The sequence below is a fragment of the Hipposideros armiger genome, unplaced genomic scaffold, assembly GCF_001890085.2.
Source record: "Hipposideros armiger isolate ML-2016 unplaced genomic scaffold, ASM189008v1 scaffold_466, whole genome shotgun sequence".
Taxonomy (NCBI): Eukaryota; Metazoa; Chordata; class Mammalia; order Chiroptera; family Hipposideridae; genus Hipposideros; species Hipposideros armiger.
In genome coordinates, this window is record NW_017731816.1 from 639,176 (window position 1) to 654,966 (window position 15,791).

A 15,791-nucleotide genomic window follows, 5' to 3' on the forward strand; every position below is an offset into this window, starting at 1 on the left:
GGCAGGCCAGGACACAGCTGCAGGCCCAGCCCTGCCTGAGGAGCGGGGTGGGCCAGGGCTGCGGACTGGGAATGATGCTAGGAACTCATGAGTCTTGAGGAAAAGCTGGAAGACATGGTATTTTTCATGGGGCCTGCCCAAGCAAGCTCAATCTAATGAGAGTTGCTGAAAAAATAGATGGTGTTGAAAAGATGGGAAACTTCAAAAGATTAAAAAAATAAAGAGCCTTAATTAATCCTGAGACGTGAACACCTGCCTTTTATAAATATGGAAACTAAAACTTCTGAAAACTAAAAGTGAAAGTTTTCTCCCAAGTCCCTTAAATAATTCTTGGTGATTTTTTTTTTCTTCCCTGTCTCACATTGGGCAATGACCAGTTAGACTCCTGCAGTTAAAGTGCAGGAAAAAAGATGTGTGCAAAACAAGAGGAACTGGGTGGGAGAGAAGCATGGTCTGGAGTTCCATTTGGAGAAGTTTTTTTTTTTTTAAATGGCTGTGTTTTGTATCACCATATACAGAGCAACTTCCTTTACCCCTGCAGCGTTTCTTGTGTGGGTGTTGTAAGGGTGAAATAAAGCAAGTTAAATTTAGCTGGTTTGCAGTTTGACTTACTGGCTATCTAGCCACCTGTAATTAGTTTGTTTGCAGTTTGATCCATCCTGATATTCATCTGTTTTCTTTGTTTCTCCCCTCACTGATTAACTGAAGGACTCTGTTTGTTCCTTCTCTCAAGGTTACTCATACCTCGTTAATTAACAACTTAACCTGGGAGAGAGCAATCTCTTAATCTTTAGGCGCCAGGACACCAATTTACAATTCCCTTGCTGTTTTTACTGGTGACACATAAAAAGTGCCAGGCCACCATGGCCAAGTCTGAGTCCACAGATGACATTATCTTCAAACAGACCAGACCCCAGGAAGGGATGTCCACTCCTAGGCTTTTGCCTAGCTGACTCCCCCTTTACCTATATAAGAAAAAGCTAACCTGAAGTGTTAGGGGCAGCTGTCTATCAGACTGCCCTGGCAAACTCCTGTCTGCCAGTATTTCTCTCTTCCTAGCTTTTAATAAAAACTTCCCTATGCTCTCCCGCTTTGTAGAGTCAATGGTTTCACCTTTCGTGAACAACCAGGGGTTAATTCCATGCCATTACAGGTGTGTTAGAATTTACCTAGTCCCAAAGGTAATTTCCAACTTTGCTACTACAAGACAGTACTACTGTGCTATATGTCTGTATAAATACCTTAGCCGACTTCCCTGGTATTGACCTGGAAGTAATTCCTAGGAGTGGAATTGCTGGGTTAAAAGATCTGTATGATTGCAACATGGTAGATACGTCCCAGTTATGGTAGATGGGAACTTGTGTATGGGGGTGGGGAGGCAGGATGAGGGGCAACAACCTGGAAGGAGCCTGATTTAAGGACCTTGGCTCATAATGGAAGGCAGCCTGTAGAGAGGAGCAAGTCAAAAGTACAGTGCCTTGTCCATGCACGCGCACTTGAAAAAGCCCACTTTGGAAATTTACTGTGAAGTGATGAAACAGATAAACATCTGAAGTCATGTGGCATTTATCAGACGAAGAAACTGCTTAGGGGAAATTTCAAATGGAACCTCTGGACAAGGAGAAACTAGTCACCTTGCAGACAAACTTCAAAGTTTGCTACACTTTGTTTTTAAGCCAATCCAGGTAAAAAGTAAATTTCCTCACTTTGTCTCCCGGCACCCAGTTTTCATTCCTCATTAGCAGTTTTGTAGGTCCTGGAGATAGTCTATGCATATATACTTTATTATGAATGAGACCAGCTCGCTCAACTGAACGCCCCTGGCTGCTCAGCCAGGAGCTCACCAAATGGGTCCCTGAGAGGATTGGGTGGGAGATGAGAAATAGAAGAGAGACAAAGTGGGGGGACAGGAGGGACTCAGTCTGCTGGTGGCAAAACTGAGACCTCGTTTATTGGGTATACAAGATTCTTAAGGGGAAGCAATTTTCTCATTTTAGGGAGCGATTCCCTAAAGCTAAAACTCATGGGCTGAGGAGAAACAATTTCTCCTCGGCAACAAGCTATGTTATACACAATATAAACCAATGATATAGCTAGGCAAGGTTAAACTGAGGCAAATAGAAACTGTCTACAAGTCCACAGTAGAAAGTCCCAACCATGTGAAGCAGGTCCATGGTAGAAAGTCCCAGAGTGGTGATGTATGTTGAAACTGCAAGTCCATAGTCCATGAGCAACTGAGTCCCTTTGTCCATAAACTTTTCCTATCAGCAAGCTGGGGTCTTTGCGGTTGCATTGTCTGGAAGCAATTTAAGGCAGAAGCGCTGTCCCACAGGTCCCCACCAAACTGCTGCAAGGCCGCTCACCCCAGGCCTGTATCTACCTGGAGACCCAAGCTTGCCAACCTAAAGCCTCAGTGTCCCTGGCTGATCCCAGCCAGCTCCCAACAGTATTCTATGCACATACAGCCATCTATAACTTATGCCAGCCGAACTAAATGTTCTCCATCTTTACTTGTTTTTCTCACATCTTGGTATTTGCATAGTATTTTCGTTTTCAGAGTTTTCCATTGCACAGATAATAGGTCTCTGTTAATGGGTAGTCAACTTGGATCTGTTTTCAAAAAAAGCCTACCTGTCCATTTCATTAAGAAGGCAAGATATTCTCTACAATTCCGTTTGCCCAGAGACATCCGTTCACTATCTGGCGAACGTCTCCCCAGTAAGCATACTTAAAGGAGTTTCACAGCAATTATGCTCTTGGATTAACTGGCTTTTTCCAAAAAATATTTTTTGAACAAATTAACATGGACCTCAGATCCATGTAAAATCCCTCTTCAGCACTCCTGAAGCCCAGAAACCTTGAACTAGTGACTTTCCCTCCCCAACCCCAGTTTCTTGTATACAACGGAAAACAGTAGGACCGCGGACCAGTGTGCACACCTGCCAAGTAACTTGGGAGGGGTTTTCTGCATCTGTATGGGGTTCACTCCTGACCTGGGGCAGAATAGCCTCTAGGAAGCACCTTTTTTTAAAAAAAGATTTTATTGGGGATTTGGGGGAGGGGAACAACGTTGGGGAATCGGGAAAGGGGAACAGACAAGTCCTTTTGTTCTTCAGTCTAGCTGTGGAGGACGTCGTGGCTTCACTGGCCCATGTTGGTATTATCATTGCGCTCTTCCTGGGTGAGGCAGTTGCTTGGCAGCCATTGGACAGCCGCTCACGGCAGCCCACTGCAGCTTCACTGCAGCCTGCATCGTTGCCTGAGACTCAACGGCAGCCCAGCTCCAGGTCGAGCTGTTGTTCACCAAATCTTAGCTGTAGAGGACACAGTGTCACTGGCCCTCCTGGGATCCAAACCTGGGCCCTGATGCTCAGAGCTGGGGTCCCAAGCCAACTCTTAACCAATGTGCCACTAGGCCAGCCCTAGGCAGAACCTTTTCCTGAAGTTGCCTAGCCAACTTCTTCCTTTGTTTTGCCCCTCCTTGCTGTGTCAATAAAACCTTTCAGCAATATTGAGAGAGCAAAGCAGCCTTTGTTACAGGGAGTCCACTGTCTTCCCTTAATGCTGGCATTCTAGAATAAAACCTACTTTTCTTTCCATAAAAAAATAAGAAAGAAAATAGTAGGACCTTGTGGTGGTGTGGTGGTTCAGACAGATTTTACAGTCAGCGTTTAGTGTTGGCCCGTCTGTCTGTATTTATATTCCCTTGCACGGGTAAACTCATTACTAAATAACCATTTTTCCTTTTTAGTTAATTTGGTACACGTGCATGATTACAAACTTGCAGGGCTGCAGTTATTCTGCCATTATGTCCTTGGCTGTCCCATTTTAATACCATTATAAAGTAGCGCTGTGATGAACTTTATACAGGAACGGCCTGCAGCAGTGTGAACTATTTTCTTAGGCCAGGTTCCTACTGGGCCAAAGGGGCCATTTCTAAGCCGTTCAGTAACTCAGCCCACTGACCGAGAAGGCTATTTCCGGTTGCCCTTAGTAAAGATGGCGGCAAGAAGGTGGTCACCGCAATCGGCAGCGGCATGGATGCCCTCGCCCAACATGGTGGTTTTTTGTGCCCGCCCCCTTGGCTTCCTGTCGGGAATACTCTGGCAATTCAGTAGCAATGGCGGCGGCGATGGCGGTTTCTCACAGACTCCGCGACCTGCTAATGTGGCGTGAGTCACCTCTTGACCTCTGGGAGTGTGTTGCGCTGTTATGCTCTCATAGAGATCATAGGACGAGGAGGCCTGTCAGGGGTCACGCAGGGTCTGATCCCCTTAAACTCAGGAGTCCGTGTTCCCATGCATGGGGGTCCCCAGTTCTATCGGCCCGTGTCTTACAGTCGGGTTGCTGACGGCTCACTGTCCCCAATCTTGAGTTAGTCCCATAATCAAGGGTCTGAAGTGGTCCTCAGACGGAGGTCACTGTTATGTGCACCCCTAATCTTAAACTCCGTGTCTCCCTAAACCGAGGTCTCTAAGGGTCCCGTGTTCCCCAGCCTTGTCACTGAGATGTGTGCCTTCTGCTCTTGAAGGTGCTGTGTCCTCAATCTGGGGTCATCAAAGCTTTTTTACTTTATCTGCCCAGGACTGACAGCCCCCACCCACCTGGGTCTCAACCTTAGTCTTCGCCCCATGAGCGCTTCTGCACAAAATGAGGTCTCCAGAGCAGCCCCCAGTGAAGCCCCAGACCACAAGTATGAGTCCCTTCGGGTGACAGCAGCCCAGAAACACGTTCTGCATGTACAGCTAAACCGGCCAGAGAAGAGGAATGCCATGAACAAGGCTTTCTGGAGGTCCGGTCTGTAGATCCTGGAGGCCTACCTGTAGGAGGAGGCAGGGGCTTGAGGGATTGGGCAGGTATGGGTTGTGGGGGACAGTTGGACATGAGGTCAGGGGATTCCCACCCAAGACGCAGCTCTTTACTCCTTGCTTTTCCACAGAGAGATGGTGGAGTGCTTCAACAAGATAGCGGAAGATCCTGACTGTCGGGCTGTGGTGATCTCTGGTGCAGGAAAAACGTTCACTGCAGGTACCAGGTGCTCTCCATACCCACCCGCTCCAGTCACCCCTGCTCCTGGGAACAGAACAATGTTTCTTAATTAGGGTTTTCAGCAGCTTCTAACTTCGCCTTTTATCATTTTAGACAATTTAAAACATTCAAATACAGAAAATAGTCCCACAGAACATGACAGGATCATGGGCTCTGAAGTCAGGGTTTCCATCCTGGGTTTGTGGCCTGACCGAGGCCCTTAGCCTCTCAGGGTCTGTTCTTGTGTGTGTGTGTCAGTAAAGTGTGTTATAATAATGTGCTTTCATGCAACTATCCAACACACATGAACTGATTTCCATTTTACATGTCTGCGAGATCTTCTGATTGTCCCACGGGTCTGTTCCTCAGACTGGATAATTTCCACTGACCAGATTCACTGACCCCTTTGTCATCTCTGTTCTGGTCTTAAGATCCCATCCAGTGATTTTTTAAAAATTTCTGCTATTTTAGTTTAGAGTTATCAAATTTCCATTTGGTTCTTCTTTTTTTTGTTTGGTTTTTTTTTTGTATTTTTTATTTCTCTGCTGAAGTTTCATTTTTTTAAAATTTATGACGAGCACATCTTTCTTTGTGCCATTGAGCATATTTATAATGGCTGCTTTAAAATCTTTGTCTCCTAATTCCATCATCTAGGTTGTTTTGGCGTCAATCTCTGTTTATTTTCTTTTGAAAAAAAGGGTTTCATATTCCTGTTTCTTTGTATTTGGAGCAAGTTTGGACTATAGCCTGGATTTGGGATATTGGAAGAAGATGTGGAAACTCTGGATGCTATTATGTAACTCCAAAGAGTGTTGAGTTTCCTGTTTTAGTTTTTATATCTTTTGCTGGGCTACATGCATGCTTCATGGATCAGCAAGCGATATGGGCTTTGGCCCCAGCAGCCACCCACCTCCCACCTGTGACTCCTGCGCAATATCCCTTCACCTCTCTGTGCTGTGGTTCCCTAATCTGACCAGAACTGAGATAATATCAACACCTATGTCAGGTTGCTGTGAGGATTGAATGAGTGAATATGTATAAAGCATTAATACGTATAAAACTTTTATCGATGTAGCTGTTACCATTTATGATTACAAATAACTTCATTATGATGATGAATGATACCTGCAACATTTCAAAGTTTACAGGGGAACAAGATGGAGGACTTCTCTGCAGTGAGTAGTTCTTACATTGGAGGGGACACCTTGTACCCTGGTCTGGAGCCCTTTATTTAAAGGGTTTGCAAGAGCTAGTGTCTGCAGGTTCAGGCAGGGCGTGTACACTAGAAAAAAATAGTGGGAAGAGCGATCGCAAGGTGCCAAGGTGGGCTTGTTCTGAGAGTAATCTTGACTCCTGTTGAATCATGCAGGCTTCTCAGACATGGTGTAGCAGGCAGCTGACGCCCTTGGACTGATCCAAGCGGTTCAGGCCTCCACTGAAGTGGAGATAATAATAGTAACTTATGATGCCATACACTGTGCAAAGTGCCCCTGGGCTCTGTCTCCTTAAAGGCTTGCAGTCCCATCAACTTTTGGGAGGGTTTTACCCACACTTTACAGAGAAGAAACCGAAGACCCAGAGGATGGAGTGACCTGGCCAATGTCACACCAGGGGGTCCTGTCTTAACTGTATTTAACTTGCACAAATTCAGCTCTACCCTGAGCTAACTAACACTCTTCTGGTCTCGCTTATTTAAACCAGCTGTGGAGGCAAGGAAGCCTCAGAGTCAGGGGTGTGGCTGTACATGGGAATGACTTTTCAGGTTTGTTAACTGGCATTATTAGAGGACAGACAAAAAGCCCAGGAGGAAGAAAAGGAAGGACGACTCTGTTCAGAACTGTCCCATAGCTCTGTCTCACTCAGAGTAAAAGCCAAAGTCAGCCCCATGGCCCACGAAGCCCCACACAGCTGGCCCCTGTCACCTCTCTGACCTTGACTCTTCCCATCTTCCCCCTTGCTTACTCCACTCCAGCTTCCCTGGCCTCCTTGATGGTCCTCACACAGACCAGGGGCATTCCTACCACTGGGCCTTTGCACTGGCCATTCTTAACATTTGGAACTCTTTTATCCCAGGTGTCTTTCCTCCTTCAGCTCTTTACTCAGATGTCACTTTTTCAGTGAGAGGGTCCCAGACAACCCAGTTTAATAACCGCAACAGCCCTCACTGCATACTGCTTTCACACACACACACACACACACACACACACACACACACACACACACACACACATTCCACTCTACTTCTCTCCTTCAGTTTTCTTTTAGTACTTATCACCATCTGACAAAATGTATTTTCTGATTTGTTTCTCCCACAGAAGGGCAGCTTCATGAGGGCAGGAATTGTTATCTGTATTGTTCACTTATTGAGCACCTACTGTGTACTAGGCCCCGTTTGGTCACTGGGGATGCAGTGGTGGACAAAAACACAAATTCCTCTGCTCCTAGAACTCACACCCTAGAAAGGGAGACAGGCACTAAATGAGATAAGCACGTAATTATGTGACAACAAGAGGGCAGGGTAGGAGATAGGCAGAGAAAGGAGATAGAGAGTGATGGGGTCTGCTATTTAGCCAGGGTAGCCAGAGCGGGCCTTTCTAAGGAGGTGACCTAGGAGCAGTGGCCTGGACAAAGGCAGAATCAGTCTTGTGACCGTCTCAGGGGAAGGACTGTTCTGGGCAGGGGGAGTGGGAAGCACAAAGGCCCTGGGAAAGCAATGAGTTGTGTTGTTGGAACTACTGTTGGAGGCCTGTGTGCCCAAAGGAGTAGGTTGGGAATGATGTCCGTGCAGGGCTGGTAAGGTGTTGACAAAGACCTTGCGTTTTCTTCTAAGTGGGATGGGAGGGAAGAAGAGAGGGCCCTGAGTTGTCCACAAGTTCCCTCTGGCTGTGTGTGGGGAACAGGCTGTGGGGGCAGGGGTGGAAGCTGGGAGACCAGGGGATGCGATGGTAGCCAGAGCAGGGGTCATGGAGACTGATTAGTAGAGGAAAGGTCTAATTTGGGATTGTCTTGCAGTTGGAACCCACCAAATTGCTCCATCTCCCATCTTCCTGTATCAGGAAACATCACCTGAAAAGCATGACCCCGGAGCCTGCTGCATGTTCTGGGTTTGAAAGCCCAGTTTCACTACTCACAAGACAATGTGACCTTGGGCAAATAAGTTACTCTCCGTGCCTCAGGTTACTGCCCCCCCCCAAATGGAGATAGTGATAGGACCCACCTCATAGAGATGCTGTGAGGACAAAGTGAGTGATGACTCAATAAATGTTAGATTTTATTTATTTTACGACCCGTATGCAATCCCTCGCTAAGTCCTCTGTGAGTTGCTTTCTCCACTGTGCTGGTTTGGGGGTTCGAATCAGCTGATCCTGGGTTCTGACCTCTAGCTGCGGCAATAGGTAGGGCCTGGGAGGCTATGTGAGCCTCTTCACCCCTCCCCACCAGGTATTGACCTCATGGACATGGCTTCAGACCTCCTTCAACCCCAAGGAGATGATGCATCCCGCATCAGCTGGTACCTCCGTGGCCTCATCGCCAAATACCAAGAGACATTCAGCGTCATTGAGAAGGTGACTCTGGGGGACTGGCAGGGCTTCCCTCCTGCCCACCTGTCCTGGGCCAGCCCTGACCCTGCCCCTCCTGTACCCTTCCAGTGCCCTAAGCCTGTAATCGCCGCCATCCACGGGGGCTGCATTGGTGGAGGTGAGTCTGTGTCCACCACCTACCCAGGCACTCTCTCTGGCTAGGTACCTATTGGCTGCTGCCCTTCTGCCTCAGCCAATGGCCTCCAGCCTCATATCTGTTGCTAGACCTTGTCCAAAGGTGCAACCTCACAACCTAAGAGGAGGGTTTGGTCCTCGTGGTTGTTTTAGTGTCCCTGGTCTCTACCTCCCAGGTGTGGACCTCATCACCGCCTGTGACATCCGGTACTGTGCCCAGGATGCTTTCTTCCAGGTGAAGGTGAGCCATCCTTCTGAGTTTCTGTTTCCTCGGGTCCTACTTAGAGCTGGGCAATAATGACAGAGTGGGGGCAGTGCAGGCTCAGGGGCTGGGGTGGGGAGAGGGGTCTAGAGGAAGCCTGGAGGTCTTCATGGAAGAGTTAATCAGAATTGACCCTTAAAAATAAGGCTTGGTCATGGAAGTCAAGGGTAAGTCATGCAGTTCAGGTGAGGCTGGGGTGCCACGTCATGGGGTCAGTGCTGGAGAGGGCAGGAGGCAGGATGGAGCCCGTGGATGCGGTAAAGGGCATGAAGTGAACAGGATTAAGGTCCCTCGGGAGATAGACATGGCTGACCCCAAAGAACTGGGAGGGCAGAGGAATTGGAAGGTGGACTCTATTGTAGACTGAAGAAACCCCCATGGGTGAAAGTACGTGGATGGGAATGGAATGGAGTATTGCGGGAGAGGTGTCTGAAGTGGGGTGGAGTGGGACCTCTACAGCACGTACAGAATTTCATTGGCATTGAGGTCGCATGGGGGGGCCATACTGTGCAGAAAACAAGTACTGATGTGATTGCTCCCCCCCCAGGAGGTGGATATAGGTCTGGCGGCTGATGTGGGAACACTGCAGCGTCTGCCCAGAGTCATCGGGAACCAGAGGTGGGTCAGGGGAGCCTGAGGGAGGTGAGCACAGGGTATCTCCTGTCCCGTAATTACGGCTGTCCCCTGATATGTCCTGTCCTCCTGCAGCCTGGTCAATGAGCTGGCCTTCACCGCTCGCAAGATGATGGCTGACGAAGCTCTGGACAGTGGGCTGGTCAGGTAGGGCCACAGCCTGTGGCTTTGCTCAGGGTCAGCCAGGCCTGGGTGGGGCTCTCTTGATCCCAGTAGATCCTCACTCGTGGATTCCAAGTAGCTTCCTCTCTCTGAGTGCTCAGTTCTTTATTCTGGAATCTTGTTCCCTGCACTGATTGGTCCATTTCAGAAAGAGGGTATCTTCATCTTTCTACTGTGAATGGCTACTTCTGTGAGAGGCAGGGAAGAGAACCCTTCTTAGACCCCGCTCCCTGATTCCTGATGCCCTTCATCCCTTCATTCCCAGCCGGATGTTCCCAGACAAGGAAGTCATGCTTGACGCGGCCTTCACCCTGGCGGCTGAGATTTCCACCAAGAGCCCCGTGGCAGTTCAGGGCACCAAAATCAACCTGCTCTACTCCCGCGACCATTCAGTGGCTGAGGGCCTTAACTACATGGTGAGGCTCTCCATCCAACCAATCACGGCCTTTCTCTGATGCCAGAGCAGCCAATCAGGGCTCAGAGGCCTCTGCAGGCCTTGTCCTCTGGTGCTCTATGTCCCCTGTTTTGCATTCGTCCAACTCGTCCAACTCGTCTTTCCCTTTTCTTTCCATTACCCACTGCCCTCTTATCCAGACTTCCTGGAACATGAGCATGCTGCAAACCCAGGACATCGTTAAGTCTGTCCAGGCCGCAATGGAGAAGAAGGAACTGAAGAGTGTTACCTTCTCCAAGCTCTGAGAGCCCCCACGTCCTAGGCCCTGGCCTGGGGTCTGGCCTTGTCCCACCTTGTGCCTGTGCTTCCTCATCTACAGAGAGAGGATTAGTGAAGATAGTCACCTCGCTGCTTCTCACGCAGTCTACCAGTTCATAACTTTATGACACTGATTTCTTCATGCCCAGGGCCTTATGTTTGCCCCATGAACAATAAAGCTATGTCAAGAATCTGGTGTTCTTATTGGAGAAAGGGGAAATGCCTGGGGGGCTCCAAGGACCGCAGTTGTGCTGAAGGTTGGGGAGAGAGCTTTGACCAATGGGAATGGGAGCCACTCAGGTGATGACCGTTCAGAGCTGGCAGTGGGCAGGCCATGGCCGATAGAAAGTATGGCAGGGATGGAGTAAGCAAAAGTCACATGGCTCTGACTGGGTGGAAAGGCTACAGATGGTCTCTGCCTGCTCCAGGCTTGAGGGTGGTGCTCACCCTGCCTGGTCCCCTCACTGCATAGTGGGATCTGGTGCTAGGGTCCATTGCTACCCTGTCTCTGGCCAACTACCTCATTTCTTTAAGCTTTGGGTTTTCTCATCCACATATAATTCCACCATCCTGGATTTATGTTTGGAATGAATTCAAGAGACCAAGCATTAATTTAATGCCTGCTATTGGGTTGTCGGAAAAGTTATGCCGTATTTTTTCTATTTTTTGTTGCAAAAATGCGTCATGACTTTTCCGACAACCCAATATATGCCAAGTCCTGTTCTGAGCATTTATTAACTTAGTGATGCATTTCAAGGACCCTATGAGGTTGATACTATTAATATCTCCATTTCATAAATGGGCAAATTGAGGTTAAAGCATTGATGCCAGGAAGTGGCAGAGGCAGGATTTGAACCCAGAACCTCTTGCTGCAGAAGTCAGTGATCTAAACCACTATGTATACAATAGAAAGTCATGGTAAAGGCATGTAGTAGGCACACAATCAATTTTGGTCCTTTGATAGTTTCTGAAGTGTCAAGAGCACCCAGTCCCTCCCTGCTTTCACTTGCTTCCATTGCCCACCTGTCCTGGGCTACTCCTACAGCTCTGCCCTGCCCAACCCACCTGGCCTCACCCTCCCTCTGCTAACAAAGCTTTGGGCAGGGTTTTATGGATTCAGATAAGGCTCGGCAAGGCCAAAGTTCACTAGTACTTCCTCTCTGCAGAAAGGTCTAGAGGAGGGGTCCCTGACCTGAGTCCCCCAGGCCTGGCCCAGATGATCTGGGTTCTGGCTAGTTACCACTTAGGCTGGTGGGAGAACCTCGGGAGACTGGGGGCTGCCCTAGCAGAAGACATGAGCCTGCGATGCCCAGAAGAGAGTCCCCGTGGACTCTGACGTGCCGGCCACTCCCTTATCCTCAGGTATAAGAGCAAGCCATCTGTCACCATTCCCCACTCCTGCAGCTCTTCTCACAGGATCAGCCACCAGCCCAGCCTCTCAAGATGACCTATGTTCCTGCACCGGGCTACCAGCCCACCTACAACCCGGTAAGAAACCCGCCCAGGCCCAGGCTTCAACCCAGGCCATGGCTTAGCTCCACTCTGACCCCCACACACCAATTTACTCTCACCCTAAACCTCAGAGGTGCCTAACTGACCCGTGGACCTGATTTACCCAATACTGCCCCTGAGGTTTGATTTACTCCCACCCTGCCACTCAGGCTATTTATGTCCATATCTAACTCTCGGCTCTCTTCATCTTCATGCCAACCCCTCACCCCTTAAGTTTCCTCTCTCTTGCTTAAGGGAGTGGGGGGGCTTCTCAATGAGGGGTAAAGGCTGCAATAGGTGGATGGCCTTTGAGGCCCTTCACCTGGCCTTTTCTACAGACTCTGCCCTACAACAAGCCCATCCCTGGTGGTCTCAGCGTGGGAATGTCCATTTACATCCAAGGAGTGGCAAGTGAGCACATGAAGAGGTAAGACCCTCCCCCAGGCCAGGCTAGGGTAGGAGAGAGCCTATAAACAGGGGTCTTCTGGCCTCTTCCCTTCCTCCGCCCTGGTTTGGGAGGGGCTCTATGCCACCACACCTGAAGACCAACTCTGGTCTGGGGAGTCCAGGGCTTGGTGATCAGATCAGGAGGGGAGCTTTGGGCATTGAGAGGGGCTAGGGAGGCTCACCATGGGAGGTAGCCCCAGACTTGAGCCATTAGATTGGAAATGATGGCTGTGATAGCATGAATGAAGATCACAGGCCCAGAGCTGGGCCAGCTCTGTCACTTACCAGCTGTGTGACTGGGAAAGTCACTGTACCATTCTGGGCTTTAGTTTTCCATCTGTAAAATGGGGTTGTTTTGAGGATTCAGTGTGTAAAAGGCGTAGCGTTGGAAAGTAAGCACTAAAATATTAATAAGCCTTAGCTTTTTTTTTTATGGCCTTAAAATGGTGATAATAACAGGATTGTTGCTTCTTTGTTCATTGTTTCTTTGCTTATTGAGTGCCCACTCTCTGCCTGGGCACTGGGGACGGAGCAGTCAACAGGACAAAGATCACTGCCCTCATGGAGATGACACCCTAGTAGAGGAGAAAGATAAATAAGTCAAATATATGGTATAGCAAATACTGATAAGTGCTATGGAGATAGATAAGGAGGAAAGGGAGATGGGTAGTGGATGCGAGTGGGAGGGGTGTGTCATTCTCCCTTTAAATAGGGTGGCCAGGGAAGGCCTCCCTGGGAAGGGAACATTTCAGCAAAGACCTGAAGGAGGTGAGAGAGGGAGCCTGGGGTGTATCTGAGGAAAGGGCAATCCAGGCAGAAAGAACAGCCAGTGCAAAAGCCCTGTGACAGGTGTGTGCCTGCCTCATGGAATAACTCGGGGGGGTGCTGGCATAAGGGGAGGTGCTCTGATTTGGGTGTTCACAAGGTGCCTGTGGGGAATGGCCAGGGAGGGAGCAGAGAGGCCTGAACTGATAGATGTAGGAACCCTACATCTTAGGCCAGTGCCTGGCCCATGGTGACCAAGGCTGAAACACAGAAGTCCCAGTGGCAGTCCCTATTTGAAGTTGGAGGAAATGGGGAGGGGTCTAGTAAGGAAAGGGAGTGAGTGAAGGGGTGGCATTGGTGATCTGCCTGCTGGAATTCAGGGGCAAGACCTCTCCCTCCTGTGTTGGGTCAACAGAGCCAAGGTCTCCCGGTCAGAGACCTTGGAACAGGGTGGGGCACAGCTGGATTCCCTGGGCTGGCAGGCCAGGGGAACAGCCCTTCGATTCCCTCCAGGTTCTCCGTGAACTTCATGGTGGGACAGGGCTCCGGGTCCGACATTGCCTTCCACTTCAATCCCCGGTTTGATGGCTGGGACAAGGTGGTCTTCAATGCGCAGCAGGGAGGCCAGTGGGGCAAGGAGGAGAAGATAAGGAGCATGCCCTTCCACAAGGGTACCCCCTTCGAGCTGGTATTCATGGTCATGGCGGAACACTACAAGGTCAGAGCTGGGGGCGGGGTCTCCTGGGGCCTCCCCTCTTTCCCTCCCCCCTCTCCTTTTTCTCCTCTCTTCCCCCTCCTTCCTTCCCTCCTGCCTCACTTTTTTCTTTTTCTTCTTTACTGCCTATTAAAAATTTTGTCTTTTATCTCTTTTTCTCATCCCCATTCCTCCACTGCAGAGTGGCTTCTAATAGGTTTAACGTATATCATCTTGTTCCTTTGTGTTCTTGCGACATGTATATTTTTGTTAGTATAAAGAACTCCAAACACAGACACACAAAAGGAAGCACGGGGTACGGTGAACCCTTAAGCTCCTTGGCCAGCTGCAATAGTTGTCAACTTGAGGTCTCTGCTTTCATCCTTACCTCACATTTTCCCTCCATATTATTATTATTATTATTATTATTATTATTATTATTATTTTTTTTTTTAATCTTTGAGAGACCCTCTTTTTTTTTTATTGGGGAAGAGTGTGTTTTTCCAGGACCCATCAGCTCCAAGTCAAGTAGTTGTTTCAATCCGTGGCCCACGCGGGGATCAAACTGGCAACCTTGGTGTTATGAGCATTGCACTCTAACCAGCTGAGCTAACCAGCTGCCCCTCCCTCCATATTATTTAAAAGCAAATCCCAGATATTATACAATTTTATTCAGTTTTTATAAACACAGTCACAATACCATTATCATACCTAAAAAATTAGCAGCCCTTCCTTGGTTCACCACATATCCAGTCAGCATTCCAGTCATTTCATAAATGCTATGTTTTTTGTTTTCTACAGTTTGTTTGTTTGAATCTGGATCCAAACGAAGCCCACACATTGTGACTGGTTACTATTGTATAAGTATTTTTTTTGTGTGCTGTTGAAGTGTGACCCCAGTACAGAAAAGTGCACGCCATATGTACACAGCTCACATTTTTTCACAAGGAACACACATCTGTGTAACCAGCACCTAGGTCCTGAAACAGAACCCCTCCAACCCCAGGGACCCCCTCCAGTCCCCCCTAGTCCCCTCATCCCTAGGAGTGGCCTTTACCCTGGCTTCTCTTAGCCTGGATGTGTTTCTGTGCCTTTGTTTTTTTTAAGTACACACGTACTCAGAGCTGCACTGTCCCATCTGCTTTTCTCACTCATCAATTTTAAGTCAGAGCCCCCATGTTGCCCTGTCACACCTGGTCTGTGCCTTCTGATGATTGTGCAGGACTCCCGGCATCCCTGCTCTGAGTTCCCTCCGTCCCTGCTTCTGGCTCCCCATACTGACACTGTCCTGCACATCCTGTGCACATACATCCCACATAACCCATGCGAGGAGTCTCCTAGAAGGGAACTGCAGGGCTGGACAGCCTACCTGGACTTTATTTACTTTCCTCTGGGCACCAGATTTCTAACCTCATCACTGGTGATTAACATCCGGGTTTGAGGTTGGACAGATCAGGATTTGTGTCTGGGCTTTGCCACTCCCCAGTGTGTGACCTTGAGTTGGTCACTCTACCCCATGGAGCCTCCGCTTTCTCAAAAAATAGGGACAATTCCTTGTCCTGCCTCATGGAGCTGTTGAGAGAATCACCGTGTTAATATCACTACATAAAGTGCTTAACATGGAGGAGCACTCAGTCCTGTGGAGCTGGCTCTTGGCCATTGCTTAGCACTGTAACTAGAACTGTGATGACTTAAAGTACACTGAAATATGATTACAAGGCAAAGCTCTACACAGACATATGCCTCTGACATACCTTGCTGGGTTTTTTGTTTTTTTTTTTAAGATTTTTTTGGGGAATTGGGGGGATGGGAACAGTGCTGGGGAATTGGGGGAAGGGGAACAGACAAGTTGCTATCGTTTTTGTTCTTCAGTCTACTTGT

General features: G+C 48.7%; 2 protein-coding genes across 3 annotated transcripts in view; both read left to right on the top strand.

Annotated features, from left to right (window-relative positions):
• Positions 1 to 4,019: 4,019 nt before the first annotated feature.
• On the top strand, positions 4,020 to 10,704 carry ECH1 (enoyl-CoA hydratase 1). 2 transcript variants are annotated; one of them, XM_019666230.1, is made up of 10 exons: positions 4,066 to 4,172; positions 4,585 to 4,792; positions 4,940 to 5,028; positions 8,470 to 8,594; positions 8,679 to 8,727; positions 8,921 to 8,985; positions 9,554 to 9,624; positions 9,715 to 9,786; positions 10,067 to 10,217; positions 10,396 to 10,704. In XM_019666230.1, the coding sequence occupies exons 1-10, from the start codon at positions 4,121 to 4,123 to the stop codon at positions 10,498 to 10,500; spliced, it is 987 nt and encodes a 328-aa protein (XP_019521775.1). In that variant the 5' UTR covers positions 4,066 to 4,120; the 3' UTR covers positions 10,501 to 10,704. The 2 variants fall into 2 exon arrangements, with proteins under 2 accessions (XP_019521776.1, XP_019521775.1); XM_019666231.1 differs by lacking the exon at positions 4,585 to 4,792 and having other exon boundaries at positions 4,020 to 4,172.
• A 1,174-nt stretch (positions 10,705 to 11,878) lies between these two features.
• The window catches only part of LGALS4 (galectin 4), a 14,353-nt gene continuing 10,440 nt past the window's right edge, over positions 11,879 to 15,791 (top strand). Inside the window, exons 1-3 of the mRNA XM_019666257.1 lie at positions 11,879 to 12,001; positions 12,343 to 12,431; positions 13,730 to 13,934. Of these exons, the coding sequence (XP_019521802.1) occupies positions 11,957 to 12,001; positions 12,343 to 12,431; positions 13,730 to 13,934 (339 nt within the window). The 5' untranslated portion in view covers positions 11,879 to 11,956. The remainder of the gene's footprint in view (positions 12,002 to 12,342; positions 12,432 to 13,729; positions 13,935 to 15,791) is intronic.

Bases quoted from the DNA above. Each gene is read 5' to 3' on its own strand.
- ECH1 (XM_019666230.1), top strand. From the start codon at position 4,121: ATGGCGGCGGCGATGGCGGTTTCTCACAGACTCCGCGACCTGCTAATG. The intron at 8,986-9,553 runs GTGAGCCATCCT...CTCCCCCCCCAG, and splicing joins ATGCTTTCTTCCAGGTGAAG to GAGGTGGATATAGGTCTGGC. The intron at 9,625-9,714 runs GTGGGTCAGGGG...GTCCTCCTGCAG, and splicing joins AGAGTCATCGGGAACCAGAG to CCTGGTCAATGAGCTGGCCT.